The 14,843-nt window shown below is 40.1% G+C and overlaps 1 protein-coding gene across 1 annotated transcript in view; it reads right to left on the bottom strand.

The window, feature by feature from the left end:
- The window catches only part of KCNMB4 (potassium calcium-activated channel subfamily M regulatory beta subunit 4), a gene marked incomplete at both ends in the record, with an annotated part of 64,601 nt that overhangs the window by 36,607 nt on the left and 13,151 nt on the right, over window positions 1–14,843 (bottom strand). The window contains one exon of the mRNA XM_082850512.1: window positions 498–625. Coding sequence (XP_082706638.1) covers window positions 498–625 — 128 coding nt within the window. The remainder of the gene's footprint in view (window positions 1–497; window positions 626–14,843) is intronic.

Here is a 14,843-nt window from a genome sequence, read left to right as displayed (position 1 = left end):
CTATGGTTAATCTGGTTGGGAACTGAAGTATTCATTGCTATATGGCATAACTTGAGTTCTCTCTAAGACAAGTAAAGTTATAATGGTGTGAACTCATTTTATGGATACTTGGTCAGAACAGAAAAGAAAAAGAAAGATAAGATTTGATGTAGCCCAAAATGCTGATACATCTGCACATTGTTCAGTTTGTGTGCATTAATCTATAATTCTCAGGGAACATTCCTCGTATACAATGCTCTTACCTAAAGGCACTTTCTTAGTGTATGCAGAGGGTAAACTCTATGATACAGGTTCTCTCTTTTTCTTGGCTGGCAGATTCTTTACATGCCACCCAACCTGTAGAATAAGAAGGGGCTTCCCTAGCTACATGCTAGAAAGAGTTGAGACTATCTCCACGTTGTATATTTTGCCAAATGAGCCCACTCTATGATCTACTAATATAATAAACTACAGAGGCTACAAACAACTTTAATACGCACATGTAAATATTGGCTTACCTTTGAAATTGATTAAAATAGCAAGTAAATGGCTGGGAACCAATCTCATCTTTCCAGTACTGTTGCCAATTCATGACACTTTCCAAGTTCTTCTGATTTTCTCTCTTACAGGGAGGGATATAGGAGCACTAACAAAACAGAACACAGAAAGTAAACCTATTATTCTATAGAATATTGAAATATAGTCCTTTTTAATAGACAGATGGCACTATGCTGATGGTAAATCTAATTCTGACCTATTTAATTGTTAATTTAACCAAACTGAAATTCCAAAACTATATTTCAAGTTTTGAATTTGGCGCAATTACAGAAAGTATTCCGATAACAAGAGTAAAGCCAAAAATAACTTTCAGTCATTACAGTATAAAGATACTTTATAAACAATTAGTTACAATTTATTAGTGAATTTAAAGCGTAATATACTCTGTCTTTGAGGGCCTGCCAATCAACAAAGGGGGGGAACACAAAACTTAATTTTTATCCCCAATCTCTGATAGACCTTGATATTTTCTTCTTCCACTTTTAACTAACAAATCAAGCACATAGCTCTCCACAGATACTGCTCTCAACTGCTGAAACTCCAGTTTTCTTTTCTTACATTTTCTTGGACAACAAAATCAACAGAAAATTTCCTCTCAAGTATAGGATCAATGCATTTTGCTAACTGATGTCCTTTTCTAGCCATGCCTCTGACAAAGTAGTTCTCTCAGAAGGGACTTTATTACTCTAAGCAATATAGACTCAGCAGAATTAGAAAATTGCTCTTAACCTTAGATGTTAAAATTAACCCTTAGCATTCTAATCCATTTTCTCCATTACATTTTTTCATCATGATGATGATCAAGATGAAGATGATGTCAGTTTACAGTTGTTGAGTGTTTACTATGCAAGACACTTTAATAAGTGCTTAAGAGGCCTGACTTCCTGTACTTCCTACAACAATCCTCTACTGATGCCCAACCTACAGATGAGGAAACTGAGATTTCTGTTAGCTCTACAGCTAGAACTAGAGTCTGGTGATTCATCCCATTTTACTCTCAGATGTTTTTACAAAGGTGTTCATTATTAACAAGCAGGAAAAAATCCATTAGCTCTAGAGTATAATTTGAGTTGCATTATTTTAGAGCATATAATTTGTCAATGCCTTATCACTATTTTCTAGTAAAATACAAACTTTTTAGTACGATGTATAAAGCTCTCCATGAGGTCCCTGCCCTGTCCTCGTCCTCACTTGAGCCTGGGATGCAGACGTACAGAAGCACTTGCTCCCAAATCTGCCACATGGAATCACACAGTATCATACTTGTCTGTTTTATGTCAGCCTCTCCAATTTGTTGGCACGTTGGGACAAGGGCTATTTTTTTCTCTTCTGTCTTTAAACTTAGGACTATACCTGATTACAGTGAAATTTCAAAAATGTTGGTAAAATTAATTAATAATAACACAGTTAAGGGTTTCCCTGGTGGCGCAGTGGTTGAGAGTCCGATGCAGCGGACATGTGCTCGTGCCCCGGTCGGGGAAGATTCCACATGCCGCAGAGAAGCTAGGTCCGTGAGCCATGGCCTCTGAGCCTGCGCGACCGGGGCCTGTGCTCCGCAACGGGAGAGGCCACAACGGTGAGAGGCCCGCGTACCGCAATAAATAAATACATACATAAAAATAATAACACACTTAGATACATCTTATTCAAGACGGTGAAACTATTTTCACAGTGGTTAAACATTTTAAAAATATATATGAACATTTTAAATTTTAGTAAATTTATTTTTGTTATATGTAACGAATTCACAACATGTTATGCAAATATCGTCTCAATGCTTGAATCACTGCACATTTATCTTCTGCATATATAGTTTCACTTCTACTAATAACAACAGTATAAAGCTAAAAAGTTCTGTGAAATTATGAATTCTGAGTTCTTCAAAGCAATAGTTAGGTTAGAAGCAATGGAGACCATTAGATAAGGCTCCAGTCCTATTATTTGTTACATGTTTAGACTTGAGTGAATCACTTTCTTTTTCTGGATTTCATTTTTTCTAATCTGTTAAATCTCCAAAATAATTTCGATCTTTACATCTCTATGATTCTCTTCTTGGAGATACAAGCAAGAAAGGACCCAGAAGAAGGCAGGACTACAAACACTGTTGCAGTGTTTTTCCCGAAAGAGATCCTGCCCACTGGAGAGATGGCTGGGAAGATTGATGAAGCCACCATTCCAGCCAGCAAGAAGGACAAGTGTAGCAGGTCTTTACTTGGGGACCTGTATTTTGCATTAGGAAAATGTTCAAAAGGGGCCTCTGATTTTCCTATTGTTTATTTCCTATAATGTGCTGGACATTTCCTTTCCTTCTGTTAAAAATTCTTTTTCTATATCATGGTCAACTAGTTTGTAAAGTGAGAGTAGGCACCAAATCACTGTGCTCTTTGTAGAAAGGAGAAATTTCTAGATTTGGAGGCAGAAGCCGTGAGGTATGAAACCCAAAAAATTCATCAGAGCTCTTTTTGCAATGGGCATACTCAACACAAGAGGTATACTAGACATTTTAGGGAATAACAACGAATAACCAAATGTAATTAAAGCAGATTTTACAATTTTGCAAGTTAACTCAGCCTGAATTCTTTACTATTCAGTTTTGGTGGGGGTGGAAGGAAGAAATGGATTTAAAAGAAACGTCTCTACTGAATGACACTCTATGATCTGACCAGGAGAATCACACTTACATGTTTCTGAAAAAGTCAAACAAAAACTTTCACTGAGTGTGTAAAGTTTTGTATTAGTGATTTGTATGTTGTGATTTTATGTGGGATAAAAGAAATGTTTCCTGCCTTTAGGAAACTTTGAGCTGGTATGGATGGATTTTTGGAAGCAAAGTACTCTTTCACGTTGGGGAAAATAACCTGTGATCAAAATTCAAGTATTTTTTCCATGGACTGCATTCTTTCCAAAGAGTATCATAGATTAAATGAGCTTATAATACTCCAGCAACTTCTAAAGCTCACATCGTTTTGAAAGGAAACTTGTTAAAAGGCTGAACTTTAGGCTCTTAAAAATCATTACTGTTTATTTTGTTATACCATGATTGGCCGTTTAGTCGGTCTTTAAAATTTCTGTGAAGCCTAACTCAGATTCTCCCTAGATTCCTTCTCAATTTTACTTAGTGGATCAGTGTAGATTGTTAGAATTTTAAAATAAGCTATAAATGAAAATTCAAAGCAGTGTTCTAGAAAAAAGAATTCGAAAATCAGTCATAGAAACCTTCCTTTCTAGGTTGTTCAAGTCTGATGGTTTTCCATGCACCAAAATGCTCCTTCATGAATCTCTGTCCTTTGGGGGAGGGGCACAAATAACAATGTATGTCATATCATCATCATCATCATTACTATCGTCATGTGGTTAACATTTATTCACTATATGTCAAGCATCTCATTAATCCAAATCTCATTTAATTCAAATGAGCAAATATTATAATCACCCCCTTTTTACAGATGGGGAAACTGAGGGACAGAGGGGTTTAAGAAACTTTCCTTAGGTTACAATGGCAAATGGAATAGCTGGGATTCCAACTGCAGAGGATTCTTAACCACTGCACCACACTACCTCCCTTTAGGGCGTCCCAGTTTTCTCTCTTTGGAGCCCCCTGGTTTGGAGGTAAGGGAGGTGTCCCGACTTCTGCACCCTTCTCTTGGAGAAATAGTATAACGTTTCTTTGGGAATGGAATTGGTGTTGTTTTCCTGAGGACTGGTGGGCTGAGGCCGTCTGTTGCAGCCCTTTGTTTTTCCAATATACTCCCAGAGAAACGCATTGTTAAGTCCTTGCCTGTTCCCTTCTGTCTCAATTTGGCTTCAGGGCTGGTTTTTGGTGCCACAGATGTAATTTCACTTAGGTGAATTTATAGACACAATGTGTTTGGTCATGGAGGACAATGGGCATTCCGTTGGAGAAACTTTTTCATACAGTTCTGACCTTTCTTGTTTTTCATTTGCAAAGGCAGCATTTCCCAACTTCTAATATCATCATCGCCCAAATAACCTTCACTAGAGGCTGTGTCATTTGCGGCCTAAACTTGCATGAAATCACTTTCTTTAAAAAGTCAGGAGAAAAAGAAGCATGTGAAAAAATATATTTGTTTAGTGCCTACCTTTTAGAAAGAAAATTTGACCTTTGCATTCATGAAGGAAGTTGAGGGGATCCAGTGGGCTATTCTGAGTATATTAACATAAAGACTTCCAGTGAGTTTATTAAGGGAAAAACTATCATCACTTGATGTGGAATATTTGACTGCGTATGTATTATCACTTATTTTCCATTATCTCATTTTAGGGTTTATCAAGATTTGTAACAGTATTCTTTTTCAGCCTACCACGATGAATTTACATTTTAATAGAACACTTCTTGAGTGGGTTCTTTGTGATGTGTCTTGAGGATTGCATTTCAATCATGTGGACAGAGTAGGCAAAATTCACTTTCTTCCTTTACTGAGTCATTTAAAAAAAACCATTGCACAAGACACGTGGTCTATTTAAACACTGGGGGCCGGATTCTATGATAGGCATTACCTAAGAAAGAGAACTGAAGAAACTTTTTGATTCCACTTTCTTTCTTGACTTGACTTGGTTAGGGAGAATAGTATTGAAAGATATAATACTGGAATGGGTTTAGTGGATTCGATACTTTCCAAAGTAAATTATTGGTTAGAAAATGAATTCTTAAAACATTATCTACTGGAACACAGGTTTGATTACATTTTATACTATAATCCTCCATTTTCTGAAATCCTGTAAGACATCTCTGTGTCAGCTATGATTTATAATATTAATGACATTTCTGACAATATACACATACAATCAGAAAAGCACTAAAAGAAGAAAAAGAAAAAAGGGGAGTTCCCTGGGGGTCTAGTGGTTAGGATTTGGCACTTTCACTGCCGGGGCCCGGATTTAATCCCTGGTTGGGGAACTAAGATCCTGCAAGCCGCACGGCCAAAAAGAAAGAAAAAAAAGAAAAGCACTGTGGAATCAAAAGTATAACTGAATCATTTATAAACCACACACTATTTCACATGCCTCATGACTTCATTAATTGTGTGCAAACATGCATGCACACACACACACACACATTCCTTATGAATGTAGGTTAATTGAACAAACATGAAATTATATGTCGGCTAAAAAATTCTAGGGCAGGTGGTTCCAGAATGTACACCCATATCTGAAAGCTAAATGGAAATACTCTTAATGGAAGAATTTGAAGGTCAATACATGGCTTAGAAAATGTGAAAAGTAAGGCTAACTAAGAATAGTTAGGGGCTTCCCTGGTGGTGCAGTGGTTGAGAGTCCGCCTGCCGATTCAGGGGACACGGGTTCGTGCCCCGGTCCGGGAGGGTCCCGCATGCCGCGGAGCGGCTGGGCCCGTGAGCCGTGGCCGCTGGGCCTGTGTGTCCAGAGCCTGTGCCCCACAATGGGAGAGGCCACAGCAGTGAGAGGCCCACGTACAGCAAAAAAAAAAAGAATAGTTAGGAGATGCTAAATTAATAACTAAGGAGATGCTAAATTAGCTCTTCAGAGAGAGCAGGCTGGGCAGGTACAGAGAGGTGCCCAGCCTAAAACAGTGTTCATCAAAGTATGGTCCACAGACCACTGACTGTGTCAAAAAGACCCACCCTCCTGAGACTGACTCAGTAGGACTAGGAACCTGCATTTAGTTATTTATTTTATTTTTGGCTGTGTGTTGGCTCTCCGTTGCTGTGCGCGGGCTTTCTCTAGTTGCGGCAAGCAGGGGCTACTCTTTGTTGCGGTTCGCGGGCTCCTCATTGCGGTGTCTTCTCTTGTTGCAGAGCACGGGCTCTAGGCACACAGGCTCAGTAGTTGTGGCTCATGGGCTCTAGCACGCAGGCTCAGTAGTCGTGGCTCACGGGCTTAGCTGCTCTGTGGCATGTGGGATCTTCCCGAACCAGGGCTCAAACCCATGTCCTCTGCATTGGCAGGTGAATTCTTAACCACTGTGCCACCAGGGAAGCCCCAATAAAGCATTCTCGATTGCTGAGTACAGGATACAAAGATTAGATGTTACTCCCGACCCCTCTTCCTCCTTCCCTCCCAGGAGCATGTAGTGCAGTAATAGTAGCATATGCACAAAGTGCTTTGTGATTGCAAAAGAGGAAGCGAACATTTTGGCTTCAGGAGGATAGGGGTGGAATAAGAGAAGGCTTCACAAAAGAGGTGACATGATTGTGTCATGTGTCAACAAAGATTGTGTCTTTACGGCTGAACACGAGTTTGCTTCTCAGAGAATGGGTTGGGAAGGTGACAGTCCAAGAAGAAGAAATGGAACGTGATGGATGTTCCAGAAAGACTGAATCATCTAATGTGCTTGAAGGAGAGGGGCATGGGAGATGGCATTGGAAAATGCCCAAATTATCTGAACTACTACTCATGAAGAATTGTTCCTCTGTCCTTGCATGCCCCTGTGAAAAGCTGCTCAATACCTCCAGCAGAGTATTCCCACCCACCCCCAGCGCTCCTTTAGTTAGAATGTATTACTATGTGTTGGTATTACATCTGCACTTTTGTAATGTAACATTATTCATTTAACTTCTGGATTCAAGTAGACTGCTAAAGTTGGTGATATTATTAAAACTGAGAAAAGTTTGCAACAACATTCCACTTTCAAGAGAAAATAGTTCATTCAGCTCTAGAGTTGGAAAATAAAAATACGGTGTCTTTGCCAAAAATAGAGGTCGAATCTAAACAGAAGTCAGACCAAAACTAGAAGTTTTAATCTGGAAGAAGCTCAATAGTTATTAAGCATGGCAGTACATGTAAAAATTTGTTCAATGGCTTATGATGATAATTTAAAATCCTTGAGGAGATGGCCAATCCTCTTACAACCACACAGAACACAGAAATGAAACAGAACATCTTAAATGCTCATGCATGCCTTCAGATAGGCTCATAATGTGTATATATGTGTGTATATATACATATATATATATTTAATGAAATATTACAACATCATTTCTGCATGAATGAAACCAACAAGCCCTGTCCATAAGTCCCTAAAACCAGGATTGATAGATGGGGGTGATGAAAAATTGATGCTTCCTATTTGTGGCAGAATGTATTTTCCAAAGATGGCTGCACCAATATCCATCCTATTTTACATGCTCTTACAACGTGACACTGACACTCCTCTATTCAGAGGTGTGGGTTTCCCTTCCCTAGAACATGGATGAGACTGTGATTACAGAGTATGCGATGCTATGTGACTTCTAAGGCTGAATCAGAAAAGAGCGCATAGCTTCTGCTTGAATCTCTCTCTTGGGAATGTGTGCCCTTGGAATTCTGACACTATGCTGTAAGGAAGCCCAAAGTAGCCCATGCAGAGAGATCACATGGAAAGGCCTGTGTGGAGAGGAACCAAGGCCCCCCAGTCAACAGCCAACATCAACTCTCTGATAGAGTAAATGAGCCTTCAGATGATTCTAGCCTCCAGCCTCTGAGAATTCTACAATGACCTCAGACATCATAGGGCAGAGATAAACTGTCCCCATAGTGCCCTGTCTGTATTTATGACCCACAGAATTTGTGAGCACAATAAAAATGATTTCATCCATCAATGATAACTTTTGACAGTGACTAAGAGATCATAGGACCCCTAGGACTAAAAATGTGGAAAACCTTTAAGGTTCAACTTGATCTACATACCAGAAAAAACCTGAGGTTTGATGAAGTGGAGTCCAATGAGTCATCATGATGTAAGACAAGACTCCTTACCCACTCCCCAGACCTAAAGCTCCTTGAATGAAGGCAAGGCTACTTATTCTTGAAAAAGACCTGTGGCAGCACCTCAAGTAATGCCTACTAAAAATCTTCTCCTACCCTTTCCCAAGAGAACATGCAAACATTTACAAGAGTAGCTGTGCAGTGGGGAAAGGGCAGCCATTTACAGTATTATTGGACACTGGCTCTGTGCTAATCCTAATCCCTGGGGACACTAAGTATGACTGTGCTCGGAATGTGAGCTCATGGGGTCAGGGGAAAACGGAGTTTTGACCTAAGTTGATGTCACAATGGGTCCAGTGGGGCTTCCCCGGTGTCGCAGTGGTTAAGAATCCGCCTGCCAATGCAGGGGACACGGATTCAAGCCCTGGTCCAGGAAGATCTCACATGCCGCGGAGTAACTAAGCCCGTGAGCCACAACTACTGAGCCTGCGCTCCAGAGCCACGAGCCACAACTACTGAGCCTGTGTGCCACAACTACTGAAGCCCGCGCCTCTAGAGCCCGTGCTCCGCAACAAGAGAAGCCACTGCAGTGAGAAGCCTGCGCACCGCAACGAAGAGTAGCCCCCACTTGCTGCAACTAGTGAAAGCCTACACTCAGTAATAAAGTCCCAACGCAGCCAAAAATAAATAAATTAAATAAATAAATGTTTTTAAAAAAAGGGTCCAGTGAGTCCATGAACTCTCCTGTGGTTGATATTCTAAATCTACAGATGCAATATACATGCTTGGTCTGGTCGTACACTGGTTGTAATTTCTACCCTGACTTCCTTTACCCATGGAGATAGGCTATTATGGTGGATGACTGAAACTACCTCCTTCCTCCCCAAATAGTAAACCACTACTGCATCCCTAGGGAAGTCACAGAGATTACAGGAGTGGGGATTCCTACCACATTAATGTTTAACTTGCCTATTTGGCTCTTGAAGAAGACACACAAGTCTTGGAGAATGACTGTATTGTTAAATGAATCGGTGGTAACTACCTTCAGTTGCTGTTTCAGATACAGTCTCTTTATTGGAGCAATTAAACTTACCTCCAGAGCCTATTCTATGGTGACTGATCTGACAAATGCTATCTTCTCCATCCTTGACAGAGAGCACCAGAGAGAGTTTGCTTTTATCTGGCAGAGACGGTGTAGACTACTGTCTTACCCAGGTCCACCTCAACTCTCTCTGGACGTCATGCTCTAGTGTGCAGGGACCTTGACCCGTCGCCCTCCCACAGAACATCATACTGTCTGTACATTGAGGAGATCATGCTGATCAGAAATCAGGGAGTACAAACTGCCCTAGATTCCTTGGTAAAGTACAGGTGTGCCAGAGGGTGGGAGTGGCACAGGGGATTTCTGGATATCCCCTTCAAAGTGAAAGACAGATTGCTGTACCTTTCATTCCTTACAACTAAAAAAGAGGCACAATGCTTGATGGATCCTTTATACTTTGGAGGAAACATTTCCCCACATTTGGGATTGCTCCTCTGACTCCTTACTGAGTAACCCATTTACCTGCCAGCTTTCAGTGGCAGGCAGAGCAGGAGAACCCGCTCCAGGCACTCCAGGCTACAGAAAGCTCTCTTGATTGACTTCTGTGGCCCAGGGCCTCCAATGGTATCCAAGGTGTCTGTGCCAGATTGGAGGGATAGATGGAGCCTGTAGAGAGCTCTGATAGCATAAATCAAACTCATGCTTCCTTTGACAAATCACTATCCTCCTTTTGAGAAACCCTTGGTTTGTTACCGAATGCCTGAACATGCGACACCCAGTCACCATGCTATCCATTGTATACTGGGCTATTTGACCCACTGAGACATATAGGTGGGGTTTTCAGGGCTAAAGCAGGTCCTGCAGGCAAATAAGATTCACAAGAAAATGGCTCGCATTCCCAACGCACCTTCTCTTTTGTACTGCGGCTTTCCCCAACTTGTCTTAATGTGCAGTTGTTAATGTGGGCTTGTTTTTCTCATACCAAGACATACATACCTCCAGGAGTACTCTGCAGTGTGCTAGGGAGTACCTGAAGCCTATGACCAGTTTTGATGGATGAAAAAATTTGAGCTCAGTTTGAGCATATCTTTGAGCAGAACTCCTGATTGTTTATTTCTCTTGAAAGGCATGACGTTGGAGGTATAGACCTACACTGATTTATGGGCACTAGATAACAAATAATAAATTGCACTTTGAGTAAACAGATTAGAGTATGTTAAAGCCTCAGAAACAGAACTCTGAACAATACATAAGATCCAAAAGGTATACTTCCCATGCACCCTTTCTCAGGAAGCTACTTGAGGATGCACTCCACCAAAGCAAAGGTATAAAGAAGAAGGCATGGGGTCAAGGAAACAGAGTACCTAACAGAGGAGAGACAGAGCAGGCCTGAGGTGCAACCAGTTCGGTTTGCAGCAGTAGGCTAAAGGAGTTCAGAAAAGTTATGCCAGGTAAGTTTTTTTAAAAGAGAAAAAAGTAGAATGAAACAGTTACGTATAATGAATAAGTATATGAAAAACAGTGTGCAAAGGAGTTTTACAATTCTGTGGGAGAATTTGTTAAAGTAAGAGAAAGGTATACAAGGAAGTAAGAAAATATTATAAGGGGATGATTATCAGCTCAAAGAACATAAAAAGTTGCAATAAAAACGAACAATACGGGCTTCCATGGTGGCGCAGTGGTTGAGAGTCCGCCTGCCGATCCAGGGGACACGGGTTCGTGCCCCGGTCCGGGAAGATCCCACATGCCGGGGAGCGTCTGGGCCCATGAGCCATGGCCGCTGAGCCTGCACGTCTGGAGCCTGTGCTCCACAACAGGAGAGGCCACAACAGTGAGAGGCCCGCGTACCGCAAAAAAACAAACAAAAAAACCCCGAACAATACATAGTAAAAATAAGTTAAGCACTCAATGTTAATTTAGCCAAAAATTATGATATTTAAAGGATGAAGGGGGGAAAATGAGATGGAATGGGATGGTGTAAGAAAGCTAAATCCTCAGATTCAATCATAGGCAGGCAATTGTGTCTAAAATATATATATCAAACTGACACAGCAGTGTAACGCAACTATACTCCAATAAAAACAAACAAAAATCAAAAAAATAAAATATATACATCACAGAGCTTACTGTTTAGAAACATGGTGGTAAATACTAGGAAAATCAGAAAACAAAAATAGTTAAATACAATTGTTTCTGGATGCCAAAAGGGATTGGGACAGAGGAGTCCCAATAGTAGTTCTATTGAGAACTTTCTCCATTTCCTCTATGGTAATTCGTCTACTTTTTTTTTTATATCACTATTAGATTGTTTTAGTTTTGAAGTTTGTATTATCCTAGAGAATTACCATATCATCCTATGGTTTCAAATTTACTGGCATTGTATTTGATCAAAGTATTCACTTGAAATTATTTTAACTTTTCCTATATTTACAGTTATTCCCTCATTCTTGTTTCTAATTTTGTGTTTTTGGAGAGCATTTCTTTGGTAACTAAACTTGCTGAGTATTCATATCTGAACTTATCTTTCTGAAAAAATATTCTGCATTCCCTGAACATGCTCAATAAATCTCCAGTGGGAATTTATTTTTTTAATTTTTTGCCATGCTGCTTGCCTTGTGGGATCTCAATCTCAGCTCCCTGACCAGGGATTGAACCGGGGCCATGGCAGCGAAAGTCCAGAATCCTAACCACTAGGCAACCAGGGAACTCCCTCCAATGGAAATTTTGAAGCGCTGCAAAATTTTAATGCCATAAATTTGTGGTGTTAGTTTTCCACCTAGCGGCTCTGCAAAATCAAATAAGTATCTGTTGAAAAACACTGAAGGGCAAGGTGCTTGACATCAACCAGAAGAAAACAGACATTCAATACTTCACATGGGCATGGGAGAAAGAAAGCCCAATGGATGGAGGAGGTGGATGTCACCTCAGAACTAAGCAGTAAATGCATGCACATGCTCACACACACACACACACACACACACACACACACACACACACACACACACACACACCCAGTACTGTGTAAAGCCCTCTGACAACTACACAGAAAGTAAGCTCCAACCCAGCAGGGATTTCTTTTACCACTGCATCCCCAGAACCTAGAATAGTGTGCCTGCCACATGCAGGTCCTCCATAAACATCTGTTGAATTAATGATTCTACAGATATTTTAAAATAATGCAACCTGTAGAAGATTTGTACAAGTAGATATTTTCCTACCAGCTATGAAGATTAAGGAATGGAGAGTTGGAAATATTGAGATACCAGAAACTAAGCTGTTGTCTCGATATTACAAAGTTTGTGACAAAGTCCCTAAACTCTTTCCTTGCCCGTGAAATTTTCCCTACTTGATGCCTCAGTAATTATTTAAAAATGCAAATGCCAAGGTTTATTTATTCCACAAGTATTAATCAATTATACCTTCTTGGATCATATTTATCCATATATTATCTATAACCTGTATTATCAATAATCCTCAGTCTGTGAAGAAACTGAGGATGAAGAGGTTGAGTGATTGGGGGCTTACCTGGTGGCGCAGTGGTTGGGAATCTGCCTGCCAATGCAGGGGACACGGGTTCGAGCCCTGGTCCAGGAAGATCCCACATGCCGCAGAGCAACTAAGCCCGTGAGCCACAACTACTGAGCCCACGTGCCACAACTACTGAAGCCCGTGAGCCTAGAGCCCGTGCTCCACAAGAGAAGCCACCGCGATGAGAAGCCCGTGCACCACAAAGAAGAGTAGCCCCTGCTCGGCGCAACTAGAGAAAGCCCGCTCGCAGCAACGAAGACCCAACGCAGCCAAAAATAAAATAAATAAATTTTTTAAAAAAAGAAAAAGAAAATTGAGGGATTGTTTAAGAAAAAAGGTTGAGTGACCGGCCCAGAGGTGCACACCTAGATTCAGGTGTAGGTACTCGATTTCAACACTGCAGCCTTTCCCACTCTACCAGGCAGCTTCTAAAGGTCTGCTATGCGTGCACCTCTGCCATGAACACAATTAGTGAAACCTAAGGTGGTGCCTGGAACACGAACCATAGAAGAGGCTTTCCATTCCTTCAGTACTGCGGCAACGTAAACTGGTATGGGTGAGGCAGGTATACAAGTACAACACACTGTGGTTTTCTCAAGTCGGTACCTTCATCTCCAACACACTGATCCTCTCAGCTGTATTCTCTAGTCGTGCCCTGTGTGCTCCACAGAGCATTTATTTTAAAGTAACATTTCTGGGATTTCTCTCATTACAGAAATAATGTTTTACCAGCTATCTGGGCATCCCTTAGCTCCAGTCAAATTGACACAGAAAATTAACCATCACACCTAGTCTTATACAGAAGAGATGATCATTTATTGCTAAGACAGCTTCACATAATGAGTTTTGAATTATTGCTCTACCATGGTGCAAATATTCTCCCAAATTTGTCATTTTTCTTTCAATTTTAATGTTTTTTAAAAAATATAAGTTAAGTTTTTTCTTACTATGTCATTAAATAAATGAGTGTATTCTTTTATGATTTTTGCTCTTGTTAGCCTTAGAAAGGCTTTGCCCACTGCCCAAATTATGTAAATATTCATCTATATTTTTAGTACTTTCATAGTTTATTTTTGTACATTCAAAATGTGTTCCATCAAAATCATAATTTTATTTTAACTAAAAATTTTCTAAATAATTTTTGAGTATTTTGCAAATAAATTTTATTTGGAAAATTAGTATTTTAAAGTACATATTTTTCCAAATAGTAGGGAAGTTTTAACCTCTTTACAAGTTATTTGAAATGCCAAATTTGCAAAGTAAATCTCCCATCAACATTATTTTTTGGTAAGAGCTTCACTGAAATATAACTGACATGCCATTCAATTCACCCCTTTAAAGTGTATAATCCAATGTTTTTAAGTGGATTCACAGAGGTGTACCACTGCCACAATCAATTTTAGAATGTTTTTATCACCCCAAGAAAACACCATATACGTACCCTTTAGCTATCATTCCCAATCATCCTATAGATTTCCCTACTCTAGACATTTCATGTAAATGGAATTGTATAATATGTGATCTTCTGTGGCTGACTTCTCACACTTGGCACGTTTTCAATCGTGTTGTAGCATGTATCAACACTTCATTCCTTCTTATAGCCAAATAAAATTCCTTGCATGGATATAGCACATTTTGTTTGTCCATTTGTCAGTTGATGAACATTTGATTTATTTCCACATTTTGGCTGTTATAAATAATGCTACTACAAATAGTCATGTACAAGTTTTTGTGTGGACATATGTTTTCATTTCTTTTGGGTATATACCTAGGAATGGAGTTGCTGGGTCATATGTAATTCTGTTTAACTTTTTGAGGAACAGTCAACTGTTTTCCAAAGCAGCTGCAAATCTTTTACATTCTTACCAACAATGTATGAGGATTCTAATTTCTCCACACCCTCACCAAAACTTGTTATTGTCTTTTATTTTTTAATAGTCTTCTAGTGGGTTGAAAGTGGTATCTTATTGTGGTTTTTTTTTTTTTTTTTGTGGTACGCGGGTCTCTCACTGTTGTGGCCTCTCCCGTTGCGGAGCACAGGCTCCGGCAGCAT

The sequence above is a fragment of the Leucopleurus acutus genome (assembly GCF_964270905.1).
Source record: "Leucopleurus acutus genome assembly, chromosome: 11".
Lineage (NCBI taxonomy): Eukaryota > Metazoa > Chordata > Mammalia > Artiodactyla > Delphinidae > Leucopleurus > Leucopleurus acutus.
Note: the sequence above shows the minus strand (reverse complement) of the source record. Positions and strands in the feature narration are given on the sequence as shown.